The following is a 27041-nucleotide window of genomic DNA, read 5'->3' on the forward strand; positions in this document are numbered from 1 at the left end:
ATTGAGGGTTGCCACTTGGCCACCAGTGAAAAGACTGGCTGGGATTAGGGGGTGCTCAGAACTCCTTGGATACCGGATACCAGCACACTGGATTGATGATTGGCATTGTTTCTGAAAAGGCCTCAACTTTGTGAAAGACTGCATTTTATCCCAGCCCACAAATTAATGTCAAACATGACAGATATCTTTCAAAAGTAGTTACCTTATGCACCCATGTATATGTGGTGCATGCAATATCATAAGAAAAGAAAGTAACTTTTCTTTTGTCTTTCCACTTAAAATGTAAATCTGGTGAACCATGCATGCTAACATAGGCCTACATAATACAGTATGTAGTTCAATGGACATTGGGACGGGATGTTTGGGGTTGGTGATGGGGTAGGATACATGTTAACAGATATCTGCATTTGTGTTAACAGTATTATTCAATACAGTCACAAGTAAATCCAATTCAAACTTTTTTCATTTGGCCTTTTTGACTCATGAGAGGACAGATTCTGTATGAACAAACAATCCTGAAGACTCTCATTACCATCCAGATGAATAATATATAATCTGTTGCACAGTTATATTTGAATGCATCTATCAGAATTTGGTACATACATTAATGAGATAATTGTTCTGAAAATCAAACAAATTCTCAACTCTTTTGAATTCTTGAGAGGCACAAACAAGTGTCAGATAAATTCCTGACTGCAGTTTGAATGGTGGCTCTGACCTGCAATAACACCCAATCTGTGGGTTTGACAAAGCTATCACAACACTGTATCTTCAACATTGACTTGCTAGGTGTTTGCAGTGAACAATAGCACAGAAGAGTCCTGATGAGCTGTTTTGTATTAGCTTGAGTGAAATCAGTTTATAAATCACTTTAATTCCAATGTTTATGATAATACCAACATTATCTCCCTCATATCTATAAAGACTTTGAGCACAGGAATGCTTACAGATAAAAGAGAGCTAATGATGAGTGGAGTGACCAGTGAAACTCCATAATGAGGGCTGAGAAGGAGGTGAGGGGTGGGAGGGGAGGGGGGGCTGTCCTCCCATCAGTAATCCCCTCCGCGGTGACGTCACAAAGGCTGTCTCCAAAGGGACGCAGCGTTGAGTGTTGGAGCAGCCAGGCGGCCAGTGTGCATCCCAGGACGCATCATCAGTGTAGCCGGGGCTCAACGCTTAGCTGATCGCTTCACGTCGGACGCTTTGGAAACTTACAACCATGGGTACGTTTCTACCTACAAATCCTCCTTTAAAACCCAATGACGACTTCAAATGTAGCCGTTTTATTCGAAATGACAGCACGCTTCACACTTTGTTGTCGTCGCTCAAACTTTCGGGGCGCGCCGATTGTTTTAACTTAGACTTCTAGTGCTGCAGAAGTAGCCTGTTTACTTGACCTGGTTCCAATCGGCATTAGAGCAGCATGCTGAAGGAACTGGAAGAAAGCGATTAGAGAGATTAAATCTATCAGGATTCCTGCAGTCAACTCTGCGGAGGTGTTTAATCCAGATCAACTCTCTGCCTCCACTGCTTTCTATAGAGCCTCAGTGCTCAGCTGTTGGGGTGAGCCATTTCATCCAAACCTGTCTTGTCTTTATTGATTATGAGCAGGGATTGATCCTTTTGCATTTGATAATGATTGTCATTAAAAGGAATTTATTTACTTTAAATACACCATACATTTTGCTAGAATAAGTTACTGAAAGAGGAACCGGCACAATTTTGATATTAGTCAGATGTTGTTGTGTTGTGCCATCACTTGTATTAGCTATCTGAAGAACTGAGCTGAGACTGTCCCCTTTTTAAAATCAGTCCCAAGTGTTGGCCATCTGTGCTCCAAGCCTGGGGGATGTGTGGGAGGAGTGAGATGTCATGCCATAGATGTTTAATAACTTCTTGCTGACTTTGAAACAGTGAAAAACTATTTATTTTTTAAATGGGGAATTGACATAAAAACACTCCCAATTGTTCTCATTCAGCAATAGTCTTTGTTAGAAATCAGACTGTAAAAATGACACAGAATTTTAAAAAAAGTAACTCTTTTTTTTTTGGGGACTTGTGTTGTTTGTCAGAGCACAGCTGAAGCCCGGGAGGAACACTGTGTGCGAATGTGTATCAATGCTCATTAATTCGCTCTGAAGCTCTCACAGAGGCGTCTTTGTGCTTCTAATTTGGAGCTGCTCCTTTGTGCAACTTCAGTGGCTCTTAATGTTCACAGAAAAGCAAGTTTCAGAGCGGATACCCTGTGAACTACATCCCCACATACCCTCTTTCACTGTCTCATAGAGGATATTACTCTGCATGGCAATCAGCCGTTGTGCATTGTCCACTAAAGCTCCCATTTTTTATTCTCCATGGCCCATTCAGGAGTACAGCATGTTGTTGTGGGAGTGACTGATTTGGAGAATATCTATCTGCAGAAAAGTTGCATTTGTCTTGTGTCAAATATATAAATCTGCTCGGCTTTTCCTCTCTTTTCTGTTTCATGAGAAATAGCTTTGAAAACAGAACATGGATAAACTGTTGTGCATGAAATCGTTCAGCCCAAAATAAACAGGATGTCTTGTGTGCTGAGCGGTGAAGTGAAGATGTCTTTCAGAGGTTATATAACTTATGTCTGATTTGATTTTACAGTGAATTTCACCTCGCAGAAGGGCCACATGTTTTTTTTGAGAGATTCTCCTCTGTCCTTGGGGTAAACGATGTAACAGTGAATTGGCCTGTGTGAAGGATGTGGGAGGATAAGTTGGCTTCAGTCTGCTTTACTTGATTCAGAGAGAAACAGCAAGGTTCTTGGTGTTTGTCCTTTGACAACTACTCACCCAACAGTGTTTAGTTGCCAAGAGTTACTTTATAACCAAACATTTGGAAACATGTGGTCTCAGCTCCAAAACATCTGAAGAGAAAGTATTGCCCTTAAAATAAAAATATCTTTCATTTGAAGATCATCACATTACCAAGAAAAGCATGACATGACACTGCAGTGGAAGATTCATAATGTTTCCTTGCAGCAGATTGTAGCCCCACATAAGCACATGTTATTGTTCTCTTTGGAAAGAAGATTGGAAGCTTGTTTTCAATGTGAAAGATTCACCATCTTTACAATGTATGGCTTTAACAGACACAATTTGATTACGTGCTTAACATTTAAAGTTGTCTTATGACAGGAGTTTCAACTAATCAAATACAGCAAGTTATCGACACGACTATAAACACTGGGTCTGTTCTTCTTGGAGCCAGATTATGGAAGAAGATTGTTTTTCCTTATGGAAACTCATGGATCCTCTAGTGTTTTGTATTCAGTCTGGTGGTCTTGTGGAAAAAGGTCATGAAGGCTGGGTTCAAAGAGCTCCATAGATTATGTCATGTGTTGTTGATCTTTTTGAGAATGTGAAGAAAAAGACAGTAAATCACAGCTGACAGTTTTGAACGTGTCTTTAATTAAACATCTTGCTGTAGTTCAACGGCTCAATTGTTACTGACACATGTTTTTTTTTTAACTGTATGCCTACACCTGATCTAATGTTTAAAATGTTTTGGTTTTAGTGAAAAATTATCTGTTCTTTATTGATTCACAAACACAGGAGCTGGACAGTGTCCTTCATAATGATTTGTACATGTGTGCCTGTGAAGGGTCTGTGTGGTGGGGGCTGTGTGATGTGTATTCCTCCTCTATCTGAACTGGGATGTCTGGAAAGTGTCTGGTTATTTAGTTAACACATCAGCAGTGATCACTGTCACAGACACATGTTCTGTGACCCTGCATCCTGATCTGAGGAGAGGAAAGACCCATGACTGCTTACGCTGCTCAAAGAGATGTTTTTTTCACTCTCAGAATCAACAACTTGTCATCTGATGGCAGAGCAATAACAGAGTCGGATCATTTCCCCCTGCTTTTAGTTGACTCGTGGCGATATGGTCCTCAGAGGCATGTGGTACAGGTCACGCACATGCTTCTGTTTCCAAGAGATGCAGAGAAAAAATAACCACAGGGCTGCCAGAATGAGTCACTGCAGAGAGGGTCAGGGTGTTGAGAGAAATTCAACTGTGCTCTTATCTGTTTGTTTGTTTGAATCAAGGCCTAACCTCAAAAAGATGGCTTCAATGAATCCCCCCTTCTGAGTCACTGTTTTACGACTGATCCCCACATTTCTATGTCACCATCGCAAATTTCCTAAATTGCATTTGGTTTTGCAATCATTAATGAGGTAGTTGCTGTCATAGTTACATGATTTATGGGCTTCTTTCCATTTGGCATCGGATATGATCGAGCATCTTTGGTAATTACACAGCAGATGAGGCCCAAGCAGTACTTTTCTGAAACTGTGCAGCTCTAAAAAGAGAATCCTATAGTTCAATCAAGACTTCATTCATCTTCTGCTTCCTTTCCTGTTCCACTTAGTTTCCTCTGAAATCTCCCTCCTCTCACTTTCTCTCTCTGGGGATATCCTTTCCGCTCTCGTCTCTCTCTGCCTTTATATATTTAGTTGTTTCTCTGTAGCCCTGCAGGTCTGCCAGAGCAGTCATGATCATTTGTTGAGCTTAATAACTCCTCTGATAACAAAGGGGGCCATTGAGTATTGTGACATGAAATGATAGGAATAGAAGTTCCTGAGTGGGGATGCTTGATGAAGCGTGTGTATTGCCCGTCACTTTTACTGAAAGCCCTTTCACAGTTGAAAAGAAGTGATGCGAGTGTGTGTGAGTGTGTGTGTGTGTGTGTGTGTGTGAGTTCGTCCTTGTTAAAGATATGTCAGGGTCAAACTGCTACATGGTAGAAACAGGATGGTATATCTGAACATAGTTCCTATATGCATAAGTTCACAGATGGTTCCGACATGAGAATGCAGCTGAGCCCTGTTGGTGTATAAAATATTCCAAAGATACAATCTGGCCTTTATCTACGACTGCAGGAAAACACCCACGATTTTCAAGGTTAAAGCGCCAAATACATGCATAATAAGGTCTTTTTTTTTTTTTAAACTTTTGCTTTAGTTTTACAATATGTTGGCGTCATTGAGTGCACACAGATCGCAATGTGATATTTGCTAGTGGAGCTGCAATCTGTCAGTGTTTTGTTAACAATCAGATGATTGTTCCAGAAGGCCTGTGGTAAATAATAGGTTGGGAAAAGCAAAGAGCCCCTGCGGCTGATGGACATTCACTCACTCATTCAACAGGCATTCAGCCCCACTGCAGGATTTTCTGCCATCTACAGTGAACCACATTATTACAGCTCTGTTTGACCACATTGGCTACAGCACCCAAAACACTTCATGTGTTTTGATTCCCATGAGCAGGGGACATTGATTAAACAGTCAATAATGTTTTCACAGAATGACCTATTTTCGCTTGACAGTCTTTGACAGTCTTTTAAGCTAGTAAATAGATTGTAATGTGTGAAAAGAGACTAACAAGTGTGATTACTCCACACAAAATGATGCCTGTGGTATATAGTGATATGCTACACAACACACACAACATATACTCTGGATCTGGGCCAGAACATTTAGCCATTGGTGGACCACCAGTCTTAAAGGCTAAAGTCTGATGCATAAGTAGCAGGCTATCTTTCAAAATCACTGATCTCCTCTTCAAGCTGAACATTTCTCATTGGTGTAGCTATACTTCCTGAAATGCATGGTCAAACAGTGTATAAAAGCCACGCCCTACTTAGAAAAAACAGTTGGATGCAATTTTGTCAACAGAAAATCCAACAAGCACGTCAACTTCATACAGCAATTGGCGGTGTGTGTTTTTTAAGGGTTTCAAATCATCAAAAAAAACAACAATTTCTGTCATGTACAAACGAGTGCAACACAATGAACACTTAATATGAAAGACTGCCTAAAAGTGCGAGCCATTGAATCCACTTTTCATAAATGTTTGCATCAAACTACTTTTTGCCGCACCTAATGTGTGGACTTTCTTAAGAACAATAAACAATTTTGCCATCAGATTTTGTCAGACACCCGGATAGGTTCGTGAGTTTTAAAGTCTGTCTTAAAACAATAATGAGGGGCACAAACAAGCCTTGAAACAGCTTTACTTGTGTGAGTCATCAAAAGTCAAGTAGTGCTTGTTGTGAGACTTCCACATCCAATTTTAAATCTTTGGCTTGTTTAAATTGCAAGTACTAAACCCAAATCTAGGCTTCTGAATCTCACTTCAGTCCTAAATTGGAGTTTCCATAGACGCCATATCTTTTTTTCCTGTCGTTAAGCAGAGATGGGGGCTTAAGATGGTTGGTCCTTTAAACACAATGTATTCATTCTTCCCATCTTGGGAGAAAATGCATAAGTGCAAGTATTGTTTCCAAGTTTCCAAAACGTCTATGTAGATAATTATTTAGGAGCTTGATGTGACCGCAGTTCAGATGTGAAAGCAGTTAGGTGAAATGAGAAGAAAAAGTAGGGCCTCCAGCTAATTTCCTCCTAAGATCATCTGTGAGAAGTGAGAGCAGAATGCATTTGTCCGCTCTTCAGCGGTGGGATCCTGTAGGATTGAGCTGTTGGCTGTGTGCCCACTGAGTGTATTCAACCCTCCACAGATAGGTCTTTGTCCTCTGCGCTTTTACGCAGCTGCTAAACAACCGTAAGACAAAAGCATCTGGGGTACCCTAGCACACCAATGAGAAATGTTCACCATATGAAGAGCCCTGCCAGACAGCCTGAGAGCATTTGGATGCAGCCAAATGCTACGCTTGGGATGAATTAAGCAGGAATTTAAATGAATAACCTCTTATGACTTCTTCTTTGCCTTAATAGTCAGGATTATGTGTACAACCTTAAACAAGATATTCAAATGTCAGACGTTTTGTTGAGATATTTCTTCACAGCTTTTTGTTTATCTAATCTGTTGCAGGAAAATCACTTGACTCCTTGTTGCTCATGCCGTCATGATGTGGTGCTGCATGTGACACAGTAAAAAACTAAGTTAGACACCACTGACATACACTGTCTCCTGCCAAGAATCACTTTCCTGTCAAAGAAAAGGTTTCCAAGTGAGAGTTTTCATTGTTGGCTTATTATCCTCTGGAGAAAGGCTTGATAGGCAGGAGGAGGCACTTGTTCCAAGCAGATGAAAATATGCAATAGCTGAGCTTTTCTAAAGAGAGTGTTTGGGGAGGCTGTTTGCTTCACAGACACTGTTTGGGGGTTTGAGAATATAGATTTAAATTTGCTTCAATTGTTGAAACACTTACATTTCGAGAAAATTAAGTTGTGATGCTTTTACCATTTGCACAATTTTTCTTACTGTAAATGCACTTACCAAAAGAAAAACATGCCAACTAACAGCAGCTTCAGGGGAGAGGAAATCCCAGATGTTTCGGTCTGAAAAACAGCTTGACCCCGCAAACCACACGCAGGCCAGAGGAGAGATGTGTTAGCAGTATGAATGTTACAGCTACCACTGAGAGGTCTCATAAGCAATCTTAGCTTCTGACCTCGACACTATGGGAAAACAATACTGTAACAATAGCATCCACAGCTGAAGAATGGAAAGTAATGTGTGTAGTAAAGCCTCTGGAATGTAGAGCTCAAGCTGGTGTGTGTGTGTGAAACATGACATCTTTTCATGTATTATCCAATCAGTGTTGCAGTGTATTTTGTTCTACACTGACACCCACATTGTGTAAATGATGGTGTGTGCACAGAATAGATGAGAATATTTGGACACTTAAAATGATGGAGTGAGTGCATCCTATCAGATGGCGCCATTAATGTGTTCTAGTTTGCACAGTAGATGCTTTAAAATGTCCGGTATGATGGACAGTCTGTGCTGTTGGAAAACTGCCTATCAGTGCTTAAAGCAATAAAGTAATGGATTGACCCACTCTCGCAGAGGTCAGCCAGGGAGAGTGTACCAACCGCTGGAGAGATTAGCTTCCATCTTTCTCTCGTGATGAGCTGTATTTGCCACTTATTGTTAAGCACTTAGTCCATGTTAAAACAACTTCCATCATGAGTCTGAGGACAAACACGGCTCTGCAGGGGTGGAGGTGTCAGGTTCAGGGTAAGAAAAATCTCTGTCCCTCCAGGATCCACCCGCAGGACGCAGGGCTTAGAGACACGGGAGGAGAGCCTTGTGGAACAATGGCATTAAAGTGATCTCCGTGTCATTTGCTCTGTTGTCATAGCGCTGACGATGAATCCTGACACGGCAGGGTCCAACTGGCTGGTCTGTCTCTCCGGCTAAGGCTGAAAGGAGGAGGTTTCTACTCCTTCTTATGAGGGATGGGGAAACCGAGACGACGAGGAGTTTGAAAAGGGTAAAGTCTCGGGTCAGGGGTGAGAGGTTGGCAGCATGAGGCGGAGGACAATAGAACTGGCGGGAGCGGCGCAGGGAAAGAAATCCCAGGAGCTGGGTAGACACAATGGAGGGGGGGGGGACTTCTCATGGGAAGCAACCCCCAAGATTAGCTGGAGAGTCTTGTCTGATGTCCCCACTTCTCTGAGCTTTATTATGTCTTCATTTTGTGTGTGTGTGTTCTCATGCTGCTGCCCAGTGCAACAAGTTGGAAGACTGTGTTATTTGACATCACAGAAACTGAAGTGTAAGAATAGTTGATATGTCAATAACCATAATAAATACATTGGATGTGCTTCAGCATCTTTCAACACTTGTAGAATGCGATGCCTTCATGATCCGTTTACAGCAGAAACGTTTCCGGTTTGATGTTATTGTCACAAACGGATGGATATGGATATCTCAATAACATTATGTGCCCATCTGTAGTACAAGATTAAACCAATCCTGAGCTAAATATAAAAATGCTTGCGGTGATAGGTATTGTATTTAAAGGATTACCACCACTAAGGGATGTCCCTGTGGGATTTATTTGTACTCTCAGTGCAGTTTGATAGACCGTCGTACGTTTTAAATGGCTTTGGGAGGTGCTCAGTGTCACATTAACTGCAGTGTAGTTGCAGTTAATTTTGCAGAGAAAATTGATATAAAGAGAGTAGACAGATTAATTATGATTTCATAACACAAAGCAGCTTTAATTAACTTTTTTATATTAACAATCATGGATAGCATGACTACAGAAAATTATCAACTGACTCTGAGTTTATTTTTATAGCATCTCTCAGCGTATTGCTCTTGTTTTTAAAATGTGAAGTAACCACACAGTCAGGTATTTCTTTTTAAAGTTTGTGGGGACCCAATAGAGACCTTATCTGCTAGATATAGAGTTAGCATTACCGGTAGCATTTGACTAAATAAACTGGGTTAATAGGCGCTCATGCTACAAATGTTTACCCACAAAAAACCTCTCCTGAGGCTCGTCTATGCTGGAGTAGCAGAATTAAAGTGTGTTTGAAACCACCTATTTTTCTTCTAAACATTCAAGGGTAGCTGGGTATTATCATTACCATACTTTTCCTGGCCAATTATCACGAAATAGAAAGAAAGGAAAAGAGGTTATTATGTAGCATTATTCTAACTGGATAATCAAGAGGTGTTCGCTTGCACTGCATTTGGCTCCTTGGCTCCACAATGTAATCGATGCAAACCACAAAGACAGCAAAGCTCTTTCCAGACCAGAGGCATTATTAAAGTATTTAGTGGACACTGAAAGAAAAACAAATATTTTCTACAATAGCAACATTCATGGCCTGCATGGGAGATGGTAGGTTACAACCACTTTAAACGCCTCCTCTCTTCACTATTTTTCAGATCCATGTTTCTGTTTCATGGCATCGATTTGCTCTTTTGACTCAAAACTGAAATTATAAAATTCTTATTCATTAGGTTTTGACGTGGCATTGGTTTCCTGTCCGGCCAAGCCATGGTGGCAGTTGGCTATAGCTGGGAAGCCTGGATAATATGAAGCATTTGTGTCTCTTGCTCTTAATGCACCACACTTAGGCCAAAACCACAGTGGCTGTGGAAGTGCCAGAGAGTCAGGGTTCTGAATTGTAGAAGACAAACATGTCTGCCTGACATCCCTGCGTGAGTGTTTTTATTTCCAGACCTTACACGATATACTATCACAAACATGCAATTAGAGAGCTGCTGAGTCAGATACCCTTGGCATTGTTTGGTCAAACACTGGTAATTACTCTGGGGAGAAATATTTGATATGCAAATTGTAAAATGGAAGAAATGGCAAAACATAAAATATGCCTATGTTGGAATTGCGCTAGAATGCTGCAAGTGTTTGCTGTTTAATCCTTCATCACTCATTGTTCAGTAGAAGTTTCACTTCTCCATGTTTCCAGTCCACTGTGGTTTTCCCCTCTAACAGGCAACACGTTTGCTATAATGGATAAGTTAACATATTCATTTTTTCCATTGCGGAAGATTTATTTTCTTTGGGAAATTAATACAGCGTACTTAGTGACTCATGTTGGTTCGATTTACATGGAAGAATGAGCTGCTCGAAGTTTGAAGCATGCATTTTGATGTATTGGCTGTCATATTCAGAACAAACCATACCCATAATCATTAGGCTGAAGTCATTCAGAATTTGCAATGCCTGTTCTGTAGAGAAAATGGATCAGAAAAACAAGTGGATGGGTCTGTATAATGGGTTTGTAGTGCACTGCCTTTGTAAACTAATCAATGACTTGGATTCAGCTTGCCAAACATGGAGGCACACATACAGAGCAGATTGACCTATGAAGATGGCCTGCATTTAAATCTAGGACAGCAATGCCACCACAGAATATAGGAATGCAGATTCACAGAGTTCAACAAATGGCCAAACAGTGTCTGTCAGTCTACAATATGTATATGTTGTACTATCACTGAAAGGTAGAGCTTTTTCCATGAAAGCAGCAAAAATATTCATTGTTATTTGATGACCATTTTGCTCTTTTGTTCTGGCTTCCTTCTGCTTTTGGAACTTGGCCTTCACAATAAAGTCAAACCTAATATGGCTTTCTCAGGCCGTTGTAAGTGGTGCTTGGTTCTGGGCTCAGGCCTTCATCCCTGAGAACTCCTTCCCCGGTGTGAGCCAAGCAGGGTGCAGGTCTTCACGGGTGACCGAACACTGAGGAGCATTCAGGGCCCCCAGTCTCACAGCGTGAAAGGTTGACCCACAATGAAGCCTCCTCCATTTGTATGGGCTTCATCATCATTCAGATTGTGTCCTCAAGTAGGGGAGTGGCGCTGTCTCGACGCTGGAGCTTCGCCTCCTACATTTACACGATGATTCCCACAGCCACTCATCCTGTCACAGTATTTTTTGGTAAAGCTCTGATCAATCTGTTGCTCTTTATGTGCTTAACAATACCATTCTTGCGTCATTCATTTGGAACCACTTATGTAAGATTTAGATAAATCCTATGACTGCATGAAATGTGAAAGGAGTTGCTCACAGACATGAACCCACGTAGAGTTGTAAAAACGTTCAATCGACTTCTAATGTTGGATTTGATTCTGCTCAAAAATCCTTTTGCTCAACATATACAGCTAAATCCAATCCAATGTTTAAGAGAAAAGCTACTAAAGATTCGAACTGTATGTTTTACTGCACAAGATATACAGTATATTTGCTAATTGGTATAGCATGATTACATTTATTTACCACTGATAAAGCTATGTTTGAAATCTCAGAAATATAGAACTTTCAAGCCCCTGAAAACTAAAGAAAGCATACATTAAAAAAAATAATATTGGATCTGTTCAGGTTAATTGCGCTTGCATTAGCTGATTGATTCACCAGCTGCTCGGCTAACAGCGGAGTAGTTATGTTACATTGACGCAGTTGCACCATGGAGCATGGACATCATAACCTGACTGACTCTTCACGAGTACTCAGCTGATACATACACACGAGCGCCATTTTCTGCCACACCTTTAGCCCCCACCTCGAGGGGGAGTTGGCTCTCCCTAAACTTTTGTTGCTGCTCTGATTCTTTGACAGCTTCTTTTAAGATGAGGTTATTTTACACCAAAGCTAAATCTGCAACCAGCAGCTTTAGATCACTTAACATGAATGTGTCTCTGGCTAAAGCAGGGGTTAATGCCAAGATGGAAAATATGAATAATATTCAATATTATTGACTTAATCATTTGCCATTCAAAGTTTTGCAAAAACTGTTTACAATAGTTTGGACATCTGTCGATTCTTTTATACTTTTACTCTCTTAAAGTTAATCCCTGATGCTGTTTCATGCACTCAAAAGCAACATAGTTATGACTTCTAGCATGTTCTAACTTTTTCCCAGCTTTATCTCCTTCTTTTGATTATATATAGACATTTTTATTGATTGGGATAAACCCCTTGAGATGCACCATCTCGTTTTCAAGGGTGTCCCGACAATAGCAACAACTTACAGACATACATAAACAAAAAGACAAAATGCAAAACATGACACACAAGACAAGCCACATACAGTCTGTTAAGTACAATTCAAGCAATGCATACAATCATTACAATTTGAGACGGTCAAGCAAATCAGTTTCATCAATATCAGTTTCATTAATAACAAGTACAGACCAGTTGAAAGTGAGATGATAATGCATGTTTAAATAAACCCAATGATGCAAGAGATCTAATGGCAGCAGGTAAAGTATTCCAGTCAGTTGGGGCTTTGAACATGAACGCTCTTCTGCCAATACATTTTTTTTTGCAGAGGGGACAGAGAAATACATCTGAACAGAATGTCTAACTTGATGATTTGGTGAGTAAGGATACAGGATACATTTATCATTATTTCCAATCAAAAGCACATGTTTGTTTATACCAGAATAGAATGCATTACAGTTAGTCTGAAACCACAGTTTGACCAGGCCTGATCACATGTTTTCAATTCCCATCACCATGTGTGCAATAAACTCCAACTTTTTGTTGTCCTTCACTTCCTGCACACAAATCACAAGCTTTGATGTGACTCAGTGAGGTTATGTATGACACATTTAGTCTTGTGTGTCAACCACTTTATCTTTTGAATCATCACTTGAGCTCCTCGCTACAATTAATGGGTGAATCACAAGCACAACTACCCTGGACATCACTGCTACTAATGGCCTGGAGACTCCCTTCCCCACATCACAAGGATGTGGAGTCTCCTGGTGTTTAACAGGGCTGATGGTGAAAAAGCTAGATTAGCGGGGCATTTGTTGTTGTGGGATCCCCGCTAAGTTCACTTCCCTGACCCCTGAGGCCCCCCTCCCCTGCTGATCCCCCTCCTCTCTGAGTCTGGTATCCGTGAGAAGACCCTACTCCAGCTCCGCTCCAGTGGGGCTCTCCCCCCCCCCCCCCCCCCCCCCCACTGAAAGGCCTCTCTCTCATTAGCATGCCCTTGGGCCTCCTCGGCCTGCTGTTGCTAAACAAACACAGCCAAAATCTTCCCTGTCTTCCTCGCGGTCTGTTTCTCTGGTCATCTCATGCTTATTTTTAACAAGTTGTTTTTATTATATTACCCTCAAAGCATGTTCTCATTTCTCCTTCCTTTATGAGCTGAATTCTTCATGTTTCTGCCCCTATGATATTCTGGATCTCCAATGTTCCCATGCTGTTTCCTCTGTTTGTGTCAGCCCAGAGGATGCTCTGTGTCCTTGTTTAGGAAGTGTAGATTTGCCTTTCTTCCTGTGTCCTTCTTTATTTGCGTTAGAGGCCACCAGATGGAGGGAAGACAGCGGTCAGAGGTTTGCTAATGTATGCAACAAGAGCAGAGGGCATATGTTGCCGATCAGAAGATGAAGGGCTAACCCCCCCCCCCCCACCCACACGCATGCACAATCCCCCTTTCTTGAACTGTGGTCGGATGTGAAATAGAGAGATATTCTGTGCATATATGCATACTGCCCCAGTCTATACAACAAAGGGTTTTACAAGTTCTATAAAGCATGGTTACACTGTCTTTGCTATAACAACTACAATAACCATTCAGGGCTCTACTTGACTTTCTGAGAGGCACATCGGACAGAAGGGAGAGAGTTCAGGGCGTGGATGAAGATTTGTGTCATTAGAAGGAAAATAAATGTTAAACTGAATCCCTAAACAGTTTGTACAAACAGGAGAGATGCACATGTTGCCTGTAAAACTCCATATAAGTGACATATTGACTGGAGCACGCACTAAGCTCGACCAAATCCCTTCTGACAAAACCTCTGCTTCTTGGAAAGGAACTGTGATGTACAATGGAGCAGAGGAATAGGAAAATAAGGTAGAGGAGAAGCCACATGTGGAGGAGAGAGCTGGAGACGGATAGAGAGAGAAACGTGCAGTAGGAGAGGGAGTGAAAGGGGGAGCGATAGAGGAGAGAGTAAAGAGGGAGAAGGGAAGCGAGAATTTGCTGAAAGGAAGCATTTTTGTTGGATGGGAGAAAAACAACCATGGAAACTTCATCAGAAGAAAACCAAGACCAGAGGCAGGACAAAAGAGGTACGAGCACTCACAAAGAGCCGGTTCACTTCTTTTCACTGCTCTGCTTTAACCTACTCCAGCCTGCTCGGTTTCACTCTGCACAATAGTTGGTAGATTCTGCTCAGCAGGGACTCCTGAATGTCAGTGCAGCATCCTTGTCATAGTGTCTGTAAGTTGATATTCCAGTTGTTACATTTGCATCTTTTGTAAGATTGTTATCTCCGTCATGCTTCTGGTGCGTGTTTTTTCTCCTTCATTTTGTTTGTTTTATGATGTTAAAGTCAGTGTGCTGTTTTTAGCAGACTGAAGCAGGAGGGATGATGTGTTGCCACTGGTCATCATCATCATCATCGCTAGTGTCACTTTGAAGGACAATGAGCCTGTTGAATCAACTGCAGATCAATCAAACCTCAGGGTTTGTTCGAGAGGCTCCTTTCAAGGGGGGAGGGGAGGGTGAGCTGGATGAGGTGCAGGCAGGGACAAAGATAAATGAACCAGACATTTCCAGTCTCAAACATAGACAGCTGTGAGTCGTGTGTACACTAAGGAGAGAGAAAGTCATTAACTTGCTAACCCCCTTCTTGAAGGGATCAAGGATTGGCTGTTTCTTTTATTGCTCTTTAGTGACTTTTACTATTCCAGGTAAAATATTGTACATTCAGAAAAGCATTTTTCCCAAGCAAGTTATATTCTGCAAAGAAAGTATGCGACTTTGAAAACTCTTTTAATGGTGTTTAAAAATTAAAAACCGCCCAGTAACTATGAGCTTTAATATACTGAAATGATAGCAAATCATTACATCTTTGTAACATGTTGAAAGTCACAGTCAGTTACGTATCTAGGGCTATCTGCATTGACTCACCACATTGGTTATGAGGGATACAATTTGAGTATATATACCCACTCTCTTTTATGTCTTCATGTCCTGAAAAGTAGAGAAATTACAGGACAAAAGGGTACAGACTAGAGAGATGAGGAATATACCTCCAACAAAGGTCCTTTGCCAGGGACATTGCGGACGAAGGTTTGGGCTCCGAGCTGTTTCTTAAAGCTGAGGCTGGGTTGGGAACCTGTGGGTCTGTAAAGGCCATTGAGACACTTTATGTGATATTGGCCTATAAAAAGAGATGTCATGACTTTACTGTCCCTTCATTTACTTCCACACAGCTCATGTCCACAATTCTACTACTCTACTCAAACACACCATTTACGGCCATTCCGGCCATCATTGGCTTTTTACTGTCACTGAGTGCACCCACACATCTCCCTCGGCTCCTTTCACACCCAGCCATGGTGAGCTGCAGTCAACAGCTATTAGCTGACAGACTATACGTTTCCTTTGTTAGATAAGTAAACAAGAGCCCACTTTTGGACAAATTGGCACACTCAGATCTCTCCCGTCTCTTGAGAATGGCCATTATAGCCATTATGGCATTGTTAAGTCTCCTCTCAAAGTGGAGAGTGTGTCCAATGAGACTGTTTCTCATAAATGGTGTTTTGGCAGCTTGCCCCAATAAAGCAACAAACAACAATACATAAAATCAGCTGTAAACAGACACATCTGTAAGTAATGAAGCTCGATGCTAGATCGAAAATGGATGGTGTTTTTGCCAGGGCTGGAAGTTGATATGTTTTTCAGGGCTCAGTGATAAGATGGAAGACAACATGAGCCTTTATCTTAAACTCTGTTGGCCCAAGTGTGTTTATTCATGTGAATGGGATCTATTTGTATTTGATAATCATACTTTAACTGTGCAGTGCACATTGGATTATTCGGTGCTTCTATGTGTTTGCCTTGCATGTGATTGGCTGTGAGAGTAGGTGTGTCAGTGATCATATTAAACAATGCTTTCAGAATGTCTGCTGCTTACTCATCATATGCAGTTGGTATTTCTCTACGTAATCCGGGGAGAATTTTAGAAATGTTTCCGCTTTCCACTGAAGGTCCCAGCTGTTGGAAGATTTCAGCTTCATGGTGTTAACAGGCAGTGTTCATGTAATGTCTGTTGTTGTTGAAGGGTTAAGGGAGGTGATGAAGCAGAGCCAGCTGCAGGTCCGTGTGTTTAGATTGCGCTCAAGCAAACAGTGGTGATGCATGCGTGGATTAACCTGTTTGGAGACAAACATGTGTTATTGCTGGGGCCTCTGTTGCCCCCTGTAACTGTCAGGCAAAGTGCTCAGAACATTATAGATGGCGAGTCTTAATATTTTGCACTAAAAAAACGGTCCCAGTGAACCCGCCAATTAATTTTTGCTTGACACAGTGCTTTTTAAATTAATTGATTATCAAAATAGTTGAATGTAGTGCGTCAACTAAGCAATTAACTGATTAAAAAAACAATTGATGCAGCTTCGATACAATCCTAAAATACTATGTGTGGTGAGTCATTTGGTGAATACAGCTTATTTAAGAATAAGGCATTACGGGAGTAAAATTGACAAAAAAATCAACCAAAGAAAGAGCATAAATGCATTCATTTTCAAGCCAGTTGATATTGTCCTTTTATTGATTTAAAATCCAAACAAATTTGAAAGTAACCAAGTGCACCGAATATGAACTGCGGGAACTTTGGATGATAAATAAATAAACGTGTGGTTAGATGCACCCTTGTTTTTCTTACTTTCTGGGTAGGGTTAGGTCGGTCTTAATGAGCCATCTCACTCAAACATTGGAAGATTTGAGCTGCTTTGACAAACAGGATCCTCCTGGAGTGTGAAGGGGCTGCTGCGGCCCATTGTGGCTGAGCTCTGTGCTGGAGGGGCACACCGGATGGAGCCCAGCGGTGGGCTTGTCCTGGGCCTCGAGCCTGTGGGCCGGAAGAGCGAAGCCGTGGTTCACTGCCATTCTGAAAGGCCCCTGAGAGTCCAGTGTGATGGACAGTCTGGAGCTCTAACACTGGCTCTTTGTATCAGGGCTTCTTGGACTCTCTCTCTGTCTCAAGTCTTTCTGTCTCTTTCACACAATGTCTTACACACACACTTTACAATCGTCTTTTTTTCCCTCTCTCCTTGTGATCTCAATGCCGGCAAATGTAGCCTCTGCTGTGCGGCCTGATATTGTCATCACACACAGTCGCTAACTTGTCCTCTCCTCATTCATGTTCTGTAGCGATGAGGTGGAGAGTCTTGAAGTGGTCGGACCTTAACCTGGTGTATTACTCAGAGACTGGGAGCATGTGAAAGTCATCAACAGGAGAAGGGCCCAATGTGATTCTCATTTATGTGTATGCTAAACTCGGAACAAGCCAGCAGGATCCGTTTAGTACAAGCTTGTTGTTAAAGGAGAGTCACCGGCTCCTACTGCTATCCCCTGTGGAGGTGGGTGATTTCAGCTAAAGTCTGACCCGCAATATCCTGTACACTATGAAATCCCACACAGCACACTAAAGAGAAAACAGTCTGTACTCTGCTGTGTGGTAGATGTTATAACTCTGAAATACACTAACGTATTCTGTTCAATTTACTCCCACGGTCGATCTAATTGCAGAATCCATTGCTCTCTTTGAACTACACTTGTTGAATTGGTGCACTGAAAAGGAATGTTTTTTTATGGATGGATAAACATACAATTTATCTACTGTAAATTAAGACAGTAGCTTAATTTGAGATATATTTGTATTGATGTGTTGCAAAGAGTTAGATCATTTTCCGTATGAGTTCAGTGGGAATCTCCTGGAGTCTCAAATAAGTCACTGTACCCGGGCCAGATGTTTCCATCAGCTTACAGTATTGATGCAAAGCTAAGCTAGCCGGCCAGCTATAGTGCTGTATTTAACTAAAAGATATAAGAGTTGTACATACATTTCAACAAGAAAGCGGATGCCTACATTGAAACAAGTCAAAGTAATCCTTTAACCCAACAGTTAAAGAATAAAAAACTCTGGTGTCAAGAACTGATCCCACCTCTGGTATTAATCCATTAACTGAATGAGACTGATTTTACTTTGGTGCAGACTATTGCCCTCATGGTGCTGCTTGAAGTGGAGTTGGGCTTTGATGTGATTTCTGTCTCCTCTGATGCCTAACACCAAGACTTAAGCTTTCACAGAGACCCTTTGTGAACAGAGTGCTACGAGGCTAACCGTTGAACCCCATCAGTGGGTCTGTCCTCGTGCTGCTGTGTTTCCAGACTTATGCTAACCTGCAACACGTTCAGACCAGCTGTGAAAATACCACCTTGGATTTATTGTGTTATTAAGGATAACAACCTGTAAGTGACACAATGTTTCTCCTTTGAGAGGGATATGTCTAGACAATATTCCCAGTCTGGATGGATGGAAGCTTCAAAAGCAAACCACTCCGGTATAATTAACACTATGACTTATCGATCAGATTGGTGGCTTTAAACAAAATGTACATTTGCGCTCTCTAAGTGCTCCAAGTTAGACAAGCATGGTAGAATTGGTAGATGCACACATGTCAGCCTGACCTTGTCCATTTCAGGCTTCAGTGGAGAGACAGCTTGACATTTTAAAGCATTTTGTATATTGCCTGGAAGACACTTCTGTTTCTCTGAGCTTTAGACATCCCCGTCTGTGTTCTTTTCTCATTTTCAGATCCAGTAAAATGCAGGATATTGAGGCAGACATGACTGTCATGATGATATCCTGGCATCTAGCTCCATGCCATCAACGTTTAGACAGTTGATCTAATGGGAATAGTGACTCATTTCAAGACAGGGTTTGAAGACTAACAGATGCTTAATGAGTTAGGCAGGCGAGCCAATTTTCATCCATGACACGTCACAGTGGATTGCGATCAAATGAATATACAATAAACCAGTGCGTCTTCATGAGAGAGATTTGGTAATGGAGGCAAACTTTCACTTTGAAACATATCTTCTCTTCAGGAGGTTGAAATGTGAGAACGAGAGGATTTATAGCAGAGATTCAGTCCGCTACTGGTTCAGATCTACCTGACATTGACATTCACTACAAGAGCAGTGTTTCATTTAAATGAATTGTATTTACTTTGCAGCTGGGCTCAATATCCTGTGGAGCTTAGAGATCTAACTCCCAGCAGCCCACTCGCCCTCCCCCTCACATGTTCATCAGAGAAATGTGGGCTGCGGTAGGAGTTAGCGACTCCACTGTGGGCACACTCATTGAGTTGTGGTTAACATGCTGCCATGGCAACTTCTTTTCACCAACTTCTTTTTTTTTATCTCCCTGTACTACACAAACAGTCAGGATGAAGCGTCTGGCTGCAGAAGTATTGGACCAGAAGCAGTATTTCTCTTCTAATTTCCTTTTGTCACGGCAAAGAGCACAAACAAAGATGAACTTTCGAGATTCAACACTCAAGATAGTCAAACATTTTCAAGGTCTGCTTTTTATCAAGAAAAACACACATTTGCCTCAGAGTTCTGCGACATCCCATATATTTTACACTACATCGGGAAAGGGCAGAGATAAGTAAAATGGTGAATCAGATAATTCAAGAAGAAACTTCAATTCAGTCTATAACCTGTTAGCATGTACTCACCTTAAGACATAACAGGATTTACAGAACAGCTTAACATCACAAAGTATTCATCTGCATAAACTGGTATCTTATACTTTTGATATTAAACAGAATGTGCATACATTTTATTGACACTATAGTCGTATAATGTTTTGTTTTTGTGTTGTATTGTTTATTTTATACACAGTACACCGGCTAGTTGACAACATGAGTAGATACCAAGGTTTAAAATAATTGTTTTTGTTCGCTTAAAACTCATGAACTTTTGAAAATGAGCCGAAAGACGCCCAAATACATCCATAGCACTGAATAAACTGTAGATTTGGTGATACATCTCAGAGTGACCACAAACAGACAGTCATTTGATCCATTGTTAATGTAAAAATACTGATTATAACATATTTAAATACTTTAGTTGCTGTGTGACATCATGCATATGTGAGAGCTTTAAAGCATAAACAGCCATTGGCCTCCACAACATCCTGTCAGACACATGTGGATCCCATTGGAAGCACACTGGTTTGTTTGCGTGTGTCCACAGACGGCACATTGTGGTGACTAGCTCTGTTTCACAAGGCATAAGAACTGGGTGAGGCCGATCTATCTGGGTCACTTAATTCCCTCATTGAGAATTACCATTGATTTCCGATACAGTTTGGCTGACACCATTTCTCTGACCTGCTGGATGGCCATTAGTGCCCTTTAGGTGTTGTGATGAATGGTCAGATGAAACATTAAAGGCAGTGTGGACTGGTTAAACCTCGGCCTCTCACATGTTTCTGTGCTTCACATTGCAGTATTCTCAAAAGGAAGCACGCCGCATTAAGTGTGACCAAAGACATATTTTATGAAATCTATTATTTTGAAACGGACTGTTCTGCTCTGTCTGTTTCAGTTCCTTTGTTCATTCGATATCTAGATCTAATTTTTTTTTTTATGTGTCCTGATGGAAGATGAATGCTATTTGGTGTTATTGGCTGCAAAATGATTCATTTGGCCCTGGGTTAGACTGGAGATCTGATGAATGGATGACTCATATGAATATTCATCTCATACTTCTTCCCCCTTAGATCACTTCCTGTCCTACAAGTAAAACACAATCCCTTATATGGACTTGGGAGTTGGTTCATTTCCTTTATTTCCTTTTAGAAGTAAAACGATTTGGTACAATGTTTCAAGATATCAATGATACTTGTCGTTGACCCAATCTTTTTCTTTTTCTCTCCAGGTTGCTTTGAGTGCTGCATCAAATGTTTAGGCGGGGTGCCGTATGCGTCGCTGGTCGCTACGATCCTCTGCTTCTCCGGCGTGGCCCTGTTCTGTGGATGTGGCCATGTGGCTCTTACCGGCACCGTGGCCATCCTGGAAACCCACTTCTCCAAGGTCACCAGTGATCATGCCATGCTGACTGATATGTAAGTGAAATAATACTCTTTGTGCTACTAACTGCTTGTTAAAAAGGAGAGGCCTAAAAGTAATATAACTCTAACTGAGGTCAACTTCATTAAGACTATTTTTAGCTGATGGTGTCTCCCACGTTTACCTTATCCTGGAGAAAAGTCCTAATATGGACTCCAGGGCATCCATTAGTCCGATAAATGAGGAACAAGAGACAGGACTGCACATGTGTCTTATCTTGTAGACATTTGGAGTGCACTGTTTAATTTAAGATGTGTACAGATGTAGTCTGTCTCTTGGCAGATTATTCCCAGAGACATGCATCACCTTTTATCTTCACATTTGGGCTTTGCGTCTCTCAGCTCGTCTTTAGATCACTATCTTAATCACAACCATCTGTCGATGAGTGTAAGCAGCTATTCTCCGCACCAGACAGTGGGACATGATGCTATTAGGTTACCTCACCGTTTTAGTGGGTCCCTCCAGGTGTTTCTTGTGAGGCTAAAAGTGCTGGAATTGTGCTTACTACATGTTTAACCTTTTCCAGCTTTACAGGCACTAAGCGTATGTGTGACATTGCTCTTTAACAGAATACAGCTGATGCAGTATGTCATCTATGGCATTGCTTCATTTTTCTTCCTGTATGGAATCATTCTGCTGGCTGAGGGCTTCTACACAACAAGTGCAGTCAAAGAGCTGCACAGCGAGTTCAAGACCACCATCTGTGGACGCTGCATCAGTGGAATGGTATGTTTGTACAACCGCACTGCTGTGTTCAACCTGCTTTATAAACACAGTGCTTTTAAGTCATTTTAAAATGCCTTGTAATTATTATCTGATGTTGCTTATACATTATTCCATCTCCGTGTCCTCAGTTTGTGTTCCTCACATACATCCTGGGCATTGCCTGGCTGGGTGTGTTTGGCTTCTCCGCTGTGCCAGTCTTCCTCTTCTACAACATGTGGTCCACCTGTGCCACCATAAAGTCTCCCATGGCCAATCTCACCGACATCGACTCCATCTGTGTGGATGTTCGTCAGTACGGTAAGAGAAAGACCATTGCCAGACAAAATCTTATTTTATTAGTCTGTATTAAAGCATTATAGGACCACTCAAAACCAAACAATGTCAACTACTGAGCCCTTATCACCTATTGCATAATACACATCAGGATTAAATGATCTGCATGTCTAAAACTGTTGTAATGTCCCTTTTTTTGTTTTTCTTGTTATTTGATAAGACTTTTTTGTTATTTAAATGATGATATTGATGATGGTTTACATGGTGCAATGCATTTGAGTGTCCAAAGCCTTTGAATGTCTTGACTGCAGGAATTATTCCATGGAATGCCACACCAGGAAAAGCCTGTGGATCTACGCTAGGTGACATCTGCAACACCAGCGAGGTACAAGTTTATTCTTTTTCCACATACTTACATTAGCAGAGGAGCTTGGCATCACATTTCTGAACTGTAGAATAACACTGCTTTTGTCTATTTCCAGTTCTACCTGTCCTATCACTTGTACATCGTGGCGTGCGCCGGGGCAGGAGCCACTGTGATCGCTCTGGTAAGATTCCCTCCGGTCTCTCCATCCTCTCCCTTTAGTCCATCTTTGCACGGTTTGTATCGGCAGATCATGTGTCAAGTGCTCCTCTCCTCATACCCATATGGTTTATGTAACCACATTAAGAAAGATACATGTAGTCTTTTCCTCAGCTCCAATTCCATTTTCTGTTTACCATCTGCTTAGATACACAGCTTTGATTTTATTTCAAGAGGAATGACAGAGTGCAGTTTGTGCCTTAAAAGACTGTAATTTCTAAAAATCACAATCAAGTAGAATTTGTAAAATGATGCTTTCATTTTTTCCTTAACTTTTACTGCTGGAAAATTGGTAACTTTCCTAACTTGTCAGAGTAAAAGTGACGAGGAGGTCCCCGGCATGTTCTCTTACAACCTTTTCTGTTCTCTTCCACCAGCTGATCTACATGATGGCTACCACTTATAACTTTGCTGTTTTGAAGTTTAAGAGTCGAGAAGACTGCTGCACTAAGTTTTAAACTGTTTTAAGAGCACGGCACAGCATTTGAGGCTGTACTGAGTAGAAGAAAGTTGCAACTGACAAAAAAATGAACTAAAACAAGAATAGAAAAATCAACATCTCTCCATTAGTATTCACATGAAGTGTAAATAGCTGACTGTATGCTTCCTTTAGCATTTGGTGTCCAGGGATGTAGCTTCTCTGAGGACACCTGATGAAAGTTGTCTTCAGAGTGGGGGGGTGTTTAGTTGGCTGGTTTGTTCTGCTTTCCTTGGCACTCACTTATAGAAAATGGCCACCCTCAGATTTTATAGAAATGTGCACAGCTAGAAATCCACAAGTGTTATTTATAAATACGTGAAGCTGATTTTAGAAAAAAACCAACAGTATTTTGCTTCCAGTACCTCACCTTGCATAACAGGACGAGCATCAGTTGACTGCAGTCAGAGCTGAAATGCACATTTGTGCAGAAACTCCTGAGACACATACATTTAAGATTGTTGAGCAACATACAATTGTAAAAATGTAGGTTGGAAAGGAGATCATCTAGGCTATATGTACAGTATACAGCTCTGAATCTAGTCCACAAATACATCTGGTGTGAAATTAAGTGTTCTCAGGCTTTTTAGTTTTTGCCAGATTCACAGTTTTAATGAAGATGAATTCTAAAGTGATACATCTGCAAAAGGAAAAGCTACAGAGGCAGAGTGCCTTTCATTGCCTTATATTTCCTTAGCAACCCATAAAACCATAAAGTGTTACACAGCAAATATTCAGTATTAATTATTTTGCCACAAGTCTAAACTGAACTAAAATGCTGATGAGTATTATGGTTGTGTTTATTGTAGATTTCAAAGTAAGCACATAATAGCACATCACACTGTGACAGGTTAGGCCAGTACCAGAGGAACACTTCTGCCTGAGGCCCTAAGCCTCACGTATTTTATAAATAAAAAATAAATTCTCCTATTTTAGAGTAGAGCAAATGTTTTTTTCTATGAGTGCTGATGCTGGTATTGCCTCAGCTATGACGTTGATATATTGTTTACTACATTTTCCTTCTCTCAAAGTGCCATTAAAGAGCCATTTGTTTTTATCCTAACACTGAGCCTGCATGCTTACATTTGTCAGATTCTTTGATCTGTTTATAGTTACTTATATTCCACATTTCATATATTTAATTTTCTCCTAAGTTTTTGAAAACTGTAGCTTTTACTTTCTATATAAAATAAACAATCTTTGTTTACAAAAGTATCCTCACTTGGTCTATTTCTTTTCAAACCGACAGCCGTATAAAACTGAACTGCGTATGGAACAGGGTCAGATTCACTAAACCCCATGCTTCGCACTAACATTAAGCTTTTACAGCAGCATACAACTTGCATGCCTAACCTTTGCTCTTTCTTTTTCCACTCATTCCCACCCGTAAAGTGTCATTTCTGTAGTGTTGTTCTTAGCAGGGTAGTAACATAACTTAGCAATGATTGTAACAGTGATGTTACGATGAGTCCTAATGTCTTCTGTCACCCTTGTTGAAGTCTTTTAAAAGCTTAACTGTATGTCTGTCTGTGATGAACATACTTTAGCTCTGACTCCTGTAGCTTGCTTTGCATCTTTGACATGCTCACCGGCCATCCACCTCACCCTTCTCTTCCAGATCCACTTCCTCATGATTCTCTCAGCAAACTGGGCCTACCTTAAGGATGCCAGTCAAATGCATGCCTACCAAGACATCAAAATGAAGGAAGAGCGGGAGCTGCAGGACATCACCTCTCGCTCAAAGGAATGCCTCAATTCCTACACATAAGGATATTACACATTCACAAACACACATGTACAGACACATAAACACACTGTGGCCCCTTTGGACCAAGACAATGCTCAGCTGTAATAACTGCGTGACACCGTGCAGTACTAACCCGGCTCCTAACACACTAATGCATCAGTGTTGCTTTCTGCACTAACTCACCAACAAAGTGGATCAAAACTGCTACTTATAATTTCATTTATGCTGTTTTTATTTTTGTATTTTCTGAAGGAACAAAGCAATTTTGAATTTATGTAGTCTAATTTTCTCTGGCCCTTTTTTATAGCCAGTTTTTTGCTGGCCAAGCTTGAGACATTGCACTATTCTTATACAACGCATACTGATGACATGTTTGTTTTACAGTCTTGCTCTGTCTTTCTTTTGAGCTGTGGGGGCCAGTTTTTAACAAGGGAATGTGACATATTTTCTTGCTTATTCTTTTCAATCACACATGCAGATTGTTATACACAACATACAAGGCCTTACATTCAGAGCTAGTGTGTGGCTGCTAGCTGGCATGTTGGAAGAACAATCACATTACAATGCACTGACAAAAGACTGGCATGTCACACCATGTTTTGCTTTGATATTACAGCAAAGAGAGATACAAATATATAATGTGGATGCAGTTCTTTAGTATCAAATATTTAACCGCATCGTAATCATAGTGATAATCTCAGTGATACTTGGTTCTAGAGTTTATGGTAAAGCTACTCAAGGGCTCCATTAACCCTACCTCAGGTGTGCACTAGAGCTTAAGAAACAATTTAACAAACATGTCTCCTTAGAAAAACCATGGTTTCAAAATATAATAATAATTGTAATCACACCAGGAGCTCCTCCACATCGCAGTATTTTAGCATTCAAACTTTATGAATAATGCCATAAGAATATCTTGCTTTCTAAATGTGAACTGCTGCCAATTATTAGACAGGATATTCAATATATACAAGTTTAGTCCATGTGTTTTCATTTACACTAATGAAAAAAAAGCTCTCTGATTCCTCAGATGCTCCACTGTAATATTGTATCATATTGCAATTTACGATCAAACTTTACTTGAGTTTGAAAACTCTTATTAAACAAGTAACCAAGTCCCTTGTCGATTGTTACTATGAAAAAGCATAGAGGTTAGGGTGTGAAAAATGTAAACTTGTTACAAGTCAGGATCTTTAGTGTTTTTTTTGAAGATACAACCACTTCATTTTGTTCTTAATTTGTTATATTGCACCAGTTTTTGATGTGCAATTGTCCTAATGCTGATATAATTACTCATGTAATCTTGTTTCTATTAGTTGATTTACAGGGATAAGTTTCTTTGTTGCATGAAGACAACTGTTTCTGCAGAGAGACGTGATGTACAGTCATGTTTCATTTGTATTTGTAATGCTTACAAATTAATCCTTTTTATGTAGCAGATACATTTTTTAGGTTATTTTCTTATAGTTAGAAGTATATAAGTATTGTATAATTTTGTTGCCTGATACCTGTATTTTCTATAAATGTCAAGGGCTTCTTCGTGAATTACAGATGCTTAACTTTTAATTCAACTTTCAGATAACAATTGATAGGACAGCTGTCATTAAGACATGTACAGCAATCTAAATGGTAAATCTAGCCAAAGTATGAAAGCTATTGTGACTCTGCCCAGTGTTTTACACAGTATCTGTGAGCTATTAGAGAATAAATCCTGCGTAGTTCTCTATAGAACTAATGGCCACATGTGTACAGTGACTAAGGAGAAAGGTGACAGAAGTATATGAAGCTTGTGTACACCTCCTCTGATCTTTGCACCTGTTGAATTAACCAAAAAACAAAATGAAGGCTACCCATCAATCACCAGGAAGACAACAATCTAGCATCCTGTCTGACTGGAAAGAAACCCTTTAATGACATCACTCAAACGCCTGTTGACTGTTTTTATGAAGAATAAAAAATTAAACAAACTTCACTTTGGTGTGGTGATTTTTTTCTTTTGTGTGATAAAAATATCTTGTGTGGTTTTAGT

The 27041-nt window shown here is 40.6% G+C and overlaps 1 protein-coding gene across 2 annotated transcripts; it reads left to right on the forward strand.

Moving 5' to 3' along the window:
• The first annotated feature begins 1015 nt into the window (after positions 1-1015).
• Positions 1016-26984, forward strand: gpm6bb (glycoprotein M6Bb). Of its 2 annotated transcripts, none has more exons than XM_034213481.1 (7): positions 1016-1223; positions 21015-21201; positions 21775-21931; positions 22060-22228; positions 22516-22589; positions 22687-22752; positions 24884-26984. In XM_034213481.1, exons 1-7 carry the CDS (start codon positions 1220-1222, stop codon positions 25031-25033), a joined length of 807 nt encoding a protein of 268 aa, XP_034069372.1. In that variant the 5' UTR covers positions 1016-1219; the 3' UTR covers positions 25034-26984. The 2 variants fall into 2 exon arrangements, with proteins under 2 accessions (XP_034069372.1, XP_034069373.1); XM_034213482.1 differs by lacking the exon at positions 24884-26984 and adding an exon at positions 23165-24480.
• The last annotated feature ends 57 nt before the right edge of the window (positions 26985-27041 follow it).

Source organism: Gymnodraco acuticeps, unplaced genomic scaffold, assembly GCF_902827175.1.
Source record: "Gymnodraco acuticeps unplaced genomic scaffold, fGymAcu1.1, whole genome shotgun sequence".
NCBI classification, from domain to species: Eukaryota; Metazoa; Chordata; class Actinopteri; order Perciformes; family Bathydraconidae; genus Gymnodraco; species Gymnodraco acuticeps.

Excerpts from the sequence above, each read along its gene's own strand:
- gpm6bb (XM_034213481.1), top strand. Across the intron at positions 21,202-21,774 it reads CATGCCATGCTGACTGATAT|AATACAGCTGATGCAGTATG; the intron begins GTAAGTGAAATA and ends GCTCTTTAACAG. Across the intron at positions 22,229-22,515 it reads TGTGGATGTTCGTCAGTACG|GAATTATTCCATGGAATGCC; the intron begins GTAAGAGAAAGA and ends TCTTGACTGCAG.